The following is an 11218-nucleotide window of genomic DNA, read 5'->3' on the forward strand; positions in this document are numbered from 1 at the left end:
CCTGTTAATCGGTTTGGTAAAACAACAGGACCTAGAAACCTGTCACCTACAATACCCATCCAAATGTTTAATGAAAAACGTGCCTGATGTCCAGATTCTATTAGAGCATGAGGATTTTCGTCGGCCCAAATATGCGTATTGTGAAAATTAAACACTCCATTTCTTGTGAACCCGGCCTCATCAGTAAAAAGAATGTTTGCAAGAAAACGAGGGTCTTCAGCATCATGACGTAGAAACCAGCGGCAAAAAACCAAACGTGCTTGATGATCATTTATTGGATTTAAGGCCTGTACTCGTTGCACATGGTATGGATAAAGCAGTTGCTCGTGAAGGATTCTCCAAACAAGAGGACCACTAATTCCTACCTCGGCTGATATTCTCCGCACACTCGTACCTGGATTCTGCTCTACCAGTGCTAGAATTTCTTCTTCTGCTCTAGGAGTGGATACCGACCTTGGTCTTCCGGATAAATGGCACTGTTTGCTCAAGGAACCGGTATCACGCAATCTTTGGTGAATTCTTCCAAACATGCGTTGTGAAGGAATCTGGCGATTTGGATAAGCGTCAACATAAAGACGTCGCGCTTCGGTGGCGTTCCCATTAGCACGACCATACATGAAATGCATGTCTGTTAATTCTGCGTTAGAGTAACCAGCCATAGCGAAAGAAAACTTGTGCACTGAGAACAACTGTCAAATACGTACTGTTTATTTCACTAAACATCAACCAACTATTATAAGAAAATACACAACGTTTTTGCAAAATAAAAAAAGGGGCTAAAAAACATAAAACATTTTTAAACATTTTTGCAATTTTGAAAATGTTCCGGACCTCGCCCAGAGGTCTACACTTTTATTATGCGAGTTGTCCTGAAGGTATTCCAGCAAAAATTAGCTTGCCCCTCTTACATCCAACAAGTGGGATATTTCGACAGATCCGTCCTGGTCTATAAATACTAGAATAAAAAAGAATATTTCATTTCATGTCTCGTTGCAAAATAAAAGCTAGAATTATTTTCAAATTTACAAAAAAAGTGTGAAGATCAATCAGTGTGGAAATGAATTTCATTAAGTTTAAATTGTTCATAGTAACTTCAAAATCGAAAATGAAAAGGAAACAGATCTAACTTATTGTTTTGCCTTGATATTTCTTTCAGAATAGAAATGGCTGTATCAGATGGATATTGGCAATATCGAGTGACACAATATGGAGAGATTGAAAAGCATTTCTGTGGAACAGATATCCATTGATCGCTCTCAGTTTGCCTATATGCCCTTGTGAACAAACAAATGTAAATCATTCTATATATTTGTTATTTCAAACTTTAGTGAGCATTACACCATCAACCATTGACTAAAAACGAGGAATATCACATTTCTTTAAAATACAAGCAACAAGAATTATATTGTGAGTAGTGTGCGCAGATATTGGTATTTTTCTGAAATACTGTCAATGTGCAAGTAATCGTGAGTGTACTGTATAAATTCGACATAAACAACTGCGATTCTCAGGTTTTACAACATTCTAGTAACAGAAGGCATACAAGCGACAGCAATTTTAAGAAAATGGATATGTCCTTCATTCGTCTACCCATTTTATTATTCCTCGTAGTCTTCGACTTAAAAAAGCTAACTTTTTATAACGGCTGTGATGTTGGTATATAACGTTTATTACCTTTTGTTTCTTTGATCGCAGTATCCCCATTATAATTTGTAACTTTATACAGTGGAAATTGTGTTTTTCTGAGTAACGGGAGATGCTTCGCAAAAGCGTAAAAAAAATTAATTTGGAAGGTACCTTTTTTATCCTTAATAAAGGAAAAATACAAATATATTTTCGTACATTAGAAGCTACGGTTTCGTTATTACGTAGCAACTTCGGATCACATAATGTAATTATTAGGGTCGGACCAGGAGATGTATATATTTTTAATTAAATTGCTCGTCGTTACAATAATATCTTGGTACGAAGTCTGTTTAGAAAATAACCGAATTTTTTGCGGTTGCTAGCATTACGTTGTGCATAACCTCTTCTGTGTAAAATGTTTCCTATGAACTACATATACCGAAATTTTGATTCGTTTTCGTGCTATATTTAAAAAACTGCAAAAATGCATTTTCACCTTTATCTTCAATTTCAACCCTTCAATTTAATAGCACCCCGCGATTTTTTCATTTTTAGTGACCCTTCAAACAAGTCGTGATGAAAATCCTTGAACGTCTTATTTCCTTCTTTTTTATTTGCAAAAATGAGAATTAAAACGTATAAGGGTAAACACGACGAAAATCGAAAAATTGGCCCATAGCTTGTAGGAAATTTTATCTAATTTTTTTATGAATTTTACTCAAAAAAAAAAACTAGAAGCAAAATAGTAAAAAAAAATAAAAAAATTAAATTTTTTGCATAAAATGTTTACTTTTAAATTTCTTAAATAAGCCATTTCGATGGTAAATTCAATTTTCTAGATAATTTTTCCTATGAACTATAGCGAAATTTTGCTTCGTTTTCGAGTTACAATTAAAAAACTGAAAGGGGTGCATTTTCACCCCTATCTCCAATTTCCACCCTCTGCTTTAATAGAACTCCGCGGTTTTTTTCATCTAAAATGACCCTCTGTAATAAAATGTAATAAAATTGCTTGAACGTCATATTTCCTTTTAACCCTGTTTTTTTGATATAATCAATAGCCTAATATGAGAGAAAGATATTATCGTGCACACACCTGCCCCCCTAGTTATGCCCATGACATCAAAGCAAGTTCGTCATAGATTTTAAAGGCCATTTCAAGTGAAGTTATCCATTACTGCTTCAGGAAATGGAAAGTTAAAAAAAAATTAAGTTTGGTTATTTTTTGAACAGCCCTCGTATGTGTGTATGTGAGTATACAGGGTATCCCGAAATTAATGCGACGCAGAACAGGAATAGATTCCTGACGACAAAATAATTCGAAGTTGCCAAACTTACCTTAGTTCAAAACTCTTAAAATTTTTAGAAAATTCTCAATGAATTGCTTTGAAAATTTGGATTCGAGGGTTTTCTGGGACGAGAAAAACTAATCCGTACTTAAATTTGCCCTGGACCCTAGAGAGCACTTCAAAATATACCCTAGGTGGATAATATTTGGTTAGAACTTTTTTTGCACTGCAAAATTGTTATTATATTTGTATTCATTTAAAATATATAAAATAAATTTTCTCTTTTTTTTCTTTCTCTTCGTTTGTTGCAACAACATGGTAGTTTCTGTGTAAGTCAATCAAATATTCAATTACTATTAAATTAAATATTACTTTTTTCTATTGGAGATGGTTTTTTGTGTGATTCAATTCATTCGATAGTAAGACTTGATATAGAAACAAGTGCGTGCGTTTTCCTGATCGATTCCCTACTCCAACTGCATAATTAAACGAAGCCTCTTCAAATTCAAAACACCAGAAGTGCCCCTCAAGAAGATAGTGAACTGCAACAGTGGTAAGCCATCTCCAACCATCTTTTTTTGCTTGTCTAACCGTTAAGCGTTCATACAGTCCACCACTTTTAAAATAAATAATATTATTCTCTTACCGTTTTCGATTTATTTACTGTTTTTTTCATTGGATTTTTAAGCAACAACACAGTCACACACAAAAAAAGTTGTTTATACTTTTCATGCGACATATGTTATCCGTAGTATTTTTGCCTCCTGATCACATAATCCGGTGTCAGAATTGAGCTATCACATCACGGTAGCTTCCTAACCTCAAAAATCAAGTCAAAGATAGCAAAAATTCACGAAAAAGTGCTAGGAAAGAGGGTAAAACATGAATAGGTAGTCAGATTATAAAGTAAAAAAAAATATTACAAAATGAATTTCGCAACTGAGTTCGAATTCGTGATCAGTAGAGTTCGAGACTCAGTCGGATGATCATAACCGTTGCGTCGGCCTTTCGTTACAGCGCATCGTACGAAACTGGTAATAACGGCAGTTATTGGATTCGCTATTGCTTCGTGTTTTAATATTCTAATAATATCGAACGCGCTAAGGGGTAAAAAACGACCTTTCCCTGACAAAGTACGAAAATTTATTTATTTTTATTTATACCTACCTGTCTATTTATTTGTTTACGATGAACACACCTATGAATAGACGACTGAAACACCGAACTCTAGTGATCAACGACCCCGAAAACCCCATATACCAAAGGACCCCGCAATAATCTTATGGAAATTGGGTTTCTGTCAAATTGTCTGAATTTTTGATATGTTGTAGATTTTGTCATCCTGAACAAAAGTCTCCATGGGCACAAAGTGCCAAAATGAACATTTTGGCAGCTACGGAGCTGCCAAAGCTCCCCTGACCCGTTGCAAAACTATTCATTTTCAATACTATTTACAGATGTCAAAAGCATATTTTAATTATTCTAATATATAGGGTAATGTTTTTGAGGTCACTGGATTCAACCCTCATGTCAGATTGGACAAATTGACCGTTGACAGCTGTCAATACACTGTCAACGAAGAATAGAAAAGTAAATATTCTCTTTTCACATTGAGAGTTTGGGCTTTTGAGGGAGCTGAATTCAATTCTCATGCCAGATTGGCAAAATTGACAGTTGACAGCTGTCAATTGACTGTCAACGAGGAATATAAAAGTAAATATCCTCTTTTCACATTGAGAGTTTGGGTTTTTGAGGTCGCTGAATTCAATTCTCATGTCAGATTGGACAAATTGACCGTTGACAGCTGTCAATTCACTGTCGACGAAGAATAGAAAAGTAAATATTCTCTGTTGACATTAGGAGTTTGGACTTTTAAGGGTGCTGAATTCAATTCTAATATCAGATTGAAAAAATTGACAGTTGACAGCTGTCAACTGTCAATTTTGCCAATCTGGCATGAGAATTGAATTCAGCTCCCTCAAAAGCCCAAACTCTCAATGTGAAAAGAGAATATTTACTTTTCTATTCTTCGTTGACAGTGTATTGACAGCTGTCAACGGTCAATTTGTCCAATCTGACATGAGGGTTGAATCCAGTGGCCTCAAAAACATTACCCTATATATTAGAATAATTAAAATATGCTTTTGACATCTGTAAATAGTATTGAAAATGAATAGTGTTGCAACGGGTCAGGGGAGCTTTGGCAGCTCCGTAGCTGCCAAAATGTTCATTTTGGCACTTTGTGCCCATGGAGACTTTTTTTCAGGATGACAAAATCTACAACATATCAAAAATTCAGACAATTTGACAGAAACCCAATTTCCATAAGATTATTGCGGTGTCCTTTGGCGCGAATCTGTTATTTTTTGAAATTTTGGTCGGCCATCTTGGATCGGCCATCTTGGATCCGCTATCTTGAGTATTGCAAAATTGACCTCAGATCTGTTATTCTGTTATATTTAGAAAATTCGTGATTTCTGACCCGATTTTTGAGGTTAGAAAAAGAACCATAAATTCTTACCGTGGACTCAGTTCGGCGGGGTCTTAACCATATAAATGAAAATTTAAATATAGAAAAAAATTTTTTTTGTACTTTTCCTAGCACTTTTTCGTAAATTTTTATTATTTTTGACCTGTTTTTTGACACCAGATTCGTGATCAGGAGACAAAAATACTACGGATAACTATGTCGCATGAAAAGTACACACAACTTTTTTTATGTGGCTGTGCAATTTTTTAATTAATTGTTTGGCCACATTACATTAAGTCTCATTAATTTCGAGCCATCCTGTATACTTGGAAAACCTCATCGTGGCGTATTCAAATTGGATTATAATGATTCCACGTTTTTTAAATATTAACTTGCAACTCCATTTTTGATACATCTAAATTGCCTCTATCTTTTAGATTTCCACACGTACTCGTTGAATTTACCCTTTTTTCATGTAGGTACCTAATATAAGTTTTAAATTGCCTGAGGGCGGTCGAGACAGTTCTCCATATATTAAACTAGAACGCTTCGCTTCCCGAGGGTTTTTCTGCTACATATAATCCACGGAACGTACATAAATAGCCCCTATGGTATCATAATTGTCCTGCGACGGCGTTTTGCTAACGCAGACAACCTGTAATGCTGGTAGTGAAGAAGCCAAACCGCGGCGTTCCTATTAAAACTTAATTAAGTATCTCTGTTATTAAACAAGCAGTAACTAAATGTAATAAAACGTTTGTTGTTCACCTTTATTTCCTACATCTTGATTTTTAACACCTTCTATTGATTTGTAATTTGCATTAAGTACACGTGAGATTATTATGATATACTGGTACAAACAAAAATTATAAAAATATTTTAGGAACTATACTTTTATTGGCAAATGAAATACGTAATTATTGAGGCTGTCAGACAGGGAGACGCAATTGAATGGCGTGCCAAGCAGGTCAACCGAGACATGCGTGAGCCACTGCCTCAGAATGCTTTTCACGTTCATGTCACGTTAGTATACTGTTGCTTTGTTATCATTGCGTAACTAATTCTTATCCGTTGGTGTTTATGGTGGTGTATTGTAGACAATTTAATTTGTTGCTTTTTAATAAATAATGCGTACGCCTATGTCTCGCGGCTCAGTTCTAACAGCCCTAGTAATTGTCACGCACAGGAAATAATATGTGTAATGCTTTCCTTCGACTGTACACAATGATACTACGAAATAGGCTTAAAAATAATATAAAAAGTGGTAGGTATACTTTGTGCTAATATGTATGGATCTATGTTAATAAATTTGTGTAGGTAGTGGATTGTGATAGACTTACGAATTATTTTGAATTAAATTGTTTTAAAAATTGTGTAATTATTACACAAAAATACATATTTGTTCACAAACTATTGTCCAATGTTTAATAATAATATAATGGGTCTTCCAACAGGGACTTCCGAACTTTGACAGTTGATAACGGCCATCTTGTTGCAGTTATATCTGTCAAGTTAGTTGTCATTTATTCAGTCTGTTTTGCCAAATCACCATGGACGGATATAGTATTCAACAACACGTGCAAATAATAAAATTGTTTTATCAAAATGGGTGTTCTGTTCGTGTACCGAGAGGACTATTCGCAATGTGGTGGATAAATTTGGGTCTACTGGTTCAGTAAACGATCGACCAACACCCGTACGTCAACGAAACACAAGATCTGCCGAAAACATCGCCACTATCCGTGAGAGTGTGCAGGAGAAACCGAGGCAGTCGATTTCGCGTCGCTTACAAGAAATTGGCCTTCGCAGACCACAACTTGGCGAATTTTGCGTCGTGACTTGGGCCTGCATCCGTACAAAATTCAACTGACCCAGGAACTGAAGGTAAACGACCATAGACAACGACGTGTGTTCGCTGAATGGGCTCTGGAGCAGTTGGCAACTGACCCTAATTTTCATCGAAAAATCATCTTTAGCGATGAGGCCCATTTCTGGATGAATGGGTACGTGAACAAACAAAATTGTCGAATTTGGGACTATACCAATCCACATGAGATCCAAGAGCGTCCAATGCATTCTGAAAAAGTCACTAATTGGTGTGGATTTTGGGCTGGCGGCGTCATCGGTCCATATTTCTTTGAGAACGACATTGGCCAGGCCATCACTGTCAACGGCGAGCGCTATAGGTCGATGATTACCAACTTCTTTTGGCCTAAATTGGATGATCTGGACACCAACGACATGTGGTTTTAACAGGACGGCGCTACGTGCCACATAGCTCATGCCACATTGGATATTCTGCACGAGCGATTTGAGGGCAAGGTCATCTCACGTGGAGGTGATGTGAACTGGCCACCGAGATCGTGCGATTTGACCCCGTTAGACTTTTTCTTGTGGGGTTTTCTTAAGTCGCAGGTGTATGCGAATAAGCTACAAACCACAGCGGTCCTCAAAGCCAACATAACTCATGCCATCGATCAAATTCAGCCTGATTTATGCGCCAGACTCATGGACAATTGGACATTTCGGTTGCGCTCCATCCAGAGAAGCCGTGACGGACATTTGAACGATGTTATATTCCACACATAATGGCATCAATAGGTCTTTCAAACGAATAATAAATTTCGATGATATCTCACACACACTTTGTTTTATTTAAATTTAAAGTTAGGAAGCGCTTAATGCAAGACCCGTTATTTTACTTTTTGTACATTATTTTTTGTAAAATTGATTGTAGATATCATTTAGACAATAATACAAAAATATTTTTTTATCTACTATCATGTCAAATGTGAGTTTTTTACATAAATTCTAGTGAATTTGCCTTTTATTAAGAATTCAATCATTTTTAAGAGTCTAAACAACAGTATCACCTACTTTGCAATTAACACAATTTTCAATAAAAATTTTAGGCAATTCATAATTTCTCAGTAGCGACAATGGCTTTGTTTGAGATTGCATCGGTAGCTCCGACAAAATTTTGTATATGGCAATTTGGTTTTGTGTTGATTCTTCTACTAGTCTAGTCGAATTAGAGTTTGCACGTAAAAAAATTATTAGCATACATTTTATTGTACTTTATGACGGGGAAGGGTATGTAGAATGATAATATCAAAAAGTGAACTCGAAAGAATTGACACTAAATTTGCAAATTGCGAGTAAGTATCAAAATTACCTGTTTCTTTCACTTTTTTCTACTGACCATGAAAATCTAGACGACCTACCGCAAAATTAGTTATTTTATGTTGCAGACAATTAAATTACCTACAATTTAAGGTACCTAAAGGCACATTTCAACAATTTGTTAATTGTAAAATAAAGGTTGAAAGCAGAAAAATCAGTTTTCGAAAATTGCGCAATATTATTGCAAAAAGCGATGGACGTTGTCGAAAGGACCCTGCAACTATCCTTATGGAAAACCGGTCCCTGTCGAATGGTACGAAACTTTGCCGAATGATAGTCCTCAATGTGTCGATCAAAAAAATCCATGGGACCTATTACACTTCTTTGTACTCTTGTCTCTGGTGCAGAACTTTTTGTGGGGCTGTGTAATTAATCGGTTCATGCAATAAATAACAACATTTTACACTCTCACCTTAAATAACTGTTAATATACAGGGTGTCCCGAAATTCATGCAACAAAATTTGGTCATAGATTCTTAAGACAAATTTAGGGGACTCGCATTTTTCTTTTTGCTAACTGACCCCCTCTTTCGGAGTTACAGCCCCCTGAAATCTGTACCTAAGAAGTCTTTTTTATATCACAACCATGTTGTACGAGAATCACTAAATTTGGTACACATGGATTTTATGACATGTGGAATCTCACAGTGCTACACTTTTTGTCGAGAAACCCCCTTAAAACACTTTTTCGTGGGCCCCCTTATCTTTGGAATAAAAAAAATTTGGTCGCAAATTTAATTTTTTTTTTTAATTAGAGCTAGAAAGCTATTGAATTTAGAAACTTTTTTCTCTTTATATTTGTTTCGTAAAAAGCAATGTATTTGAGGAAAATTGCGAATCACGATATGCATTCGATCACATTTTGAGATTTTTTTCGAAAACATTGCGTTTTACGAAAAAAGTATAAAGAGAAAAAAAGTTTCTAAATAAAATGGCTTTCTAGTGGACTCATAATATTTAAGAAATTTAAATTTGCGACTAAATTTTTTTGGCTCCAAAGGGGCCCACGAAAAATTGTCTTCAGGGGGTTCCTCGCCAAAAAACGTAGCACCATCAGATTCCACATGTCATAAAACCCCTGTGTACCAAATTTAGTGATTTTCGTACAACAGGGTTCTGAGATATAAAAAAAGATTATTCTTAGGGGCGGACTTCAGTGGTTTGTAACTCCGAAAGAGGGAGCCACTTGGCAGAAATAAAAAATACTGGTCCCCGAAATTTGTCTTAAGAATTTGTGACCTAATTTAGTTGCATGAATTTCGGGACATCATGTACACTATTTAAAAATAAAGTTGCCCCCTGGTTATTCTAAAATGTACTCGTAAATGTAACATTATTAGTTATTAATTCTGTAAATGGTATGATTATATTCTGTAAGTAATTTGAACAATTAAAATGTACAGAGCTCAGCAACGTTGTGCAGATATGGCTTAAAGATATGTTTTTCTTTAATAGTTTGAGCGACCAGTATGTAACTAATAACTAACAATGGAAAATAATTACTTTCATCCACCACGAATCGATAGATGCAGTTGCACTGTTGCATTACGTTTCCGCGTCATTCGATTTGACTGGTTCTAGCCATGTCTCCCACAAAAAATAACCATTGTTTTCCTTAATTAGATTTAGACGTACACCGGCACAATCCTTGTGGCAGTCAACCCCTACAAGGACATTGACATCTACACACAGGTAAGCATTGTCATGTAAATTTTAATCCGACGCAGTGGCGTTCACACGCCGGCCTGTTATCAGTGGGTACTTTGTGCTTTATTTATGTACTTCACATTCATAAATAGCGACACTCTGTACTTTGTAAGGTATATTGAGAGAAGTGGCGTAAATGGGTTCGTAATTAAAGTCAGCGACCTGAAAAGTCCTAAGAGAAAACGTTTAGTGTAGAAATAACCAGGGGCTTGATTTTTGAAAACAGGAGAACTGATTCTCCAGAGAAAAAATTCACCTGACAAATTTCTCTTAAAAACTTAAACACTTATTTTTGAACGTTGAAGGAATCCAATTCTCTAGAGAATTTAATTTATGCCGTATGTCGAGGATATATTTGCAACTGACCAATCAGCGGGCAGAGTTTTCTTCAATATTTCAGTGCCATTATTGGCGACCCTGATGTTTAGTCACTTGATTTGATTTTGAAGTTTGTTTTGTAAATGTCATTATATTCGTCAGGGAGACTAGACATCTCCATGATATTCGTAGTAATTTAATATAACTTCAATTTGAATAGAAGTATATTTGAAAACACAAAAAATTTAATATTATTATAATTATGATGAAGCGTTCGTTCACGTCGAAAGCGCAAAAAAGAAATTAATATGCTTAGAAACAACGAAGAACTTTTTAAAATGAAAGTTTTCTTCTACTTTCACTCACAAAAAGGCCCAAAAACAGTGGTCAGATATTGCTGAAACTTTAAATGGTTTAATTAATGTTGTCGCGGATGGTTTACAATTTCTGCAGCTTGCAAATTATTCATTATATTTAGAATTAATAATAAATTATTTGGATCCATTACAAATTTCAAATGATTACGCACCTTCGAACAGCGAATGAATGAAGTGACTTTTCGCGCATGAGCATGAGATGACATTTGGATTCAAACTATTCGGAGAAAACGCCAATTCCCCCGACA

The 11218-nt window shown here is 35.5% G+C and overlaps 1 protein-coding gene across 1 annotated transcript in view; it reads left to right on the forward strand.

Moving 5' to 3' along the window:
- Positions 1 to 11218, forward strand: part of LOC108917543 (myosin-I heavy chain) — a 112282-nt gene that overhangs the window by 30088 nt on the left and 70976 nt on the right. The window contains exon 3 of the mRNA XM_018724197.1: positions 10198 to 10260. Coding sequence (XP_018579713.1) covers positions 10198 to 10260 — 63 coding nt within the window. The remainder of the gene's footprint in view (positions 1 to 10197; positions 10261 to 11218) is intronic.

Source organism: Anoplophora glabripennis, unplaced genomic scaffold, assembly GCF_000390285.2.
Source record: "Anoplophora glabripennis isolate ALB-LARVAE unplaced genomic scaffold, Agla_2.0 scaffold57, whole genome shotgun sequence".
Taxonomy (NCBI): domain Eukaryota; kingdom Metazoa; phylum Arthropoda; class Insecta; order Coleoptera; family Cerambycidae; genus Anoplophora; species Anoplophora glabripennis.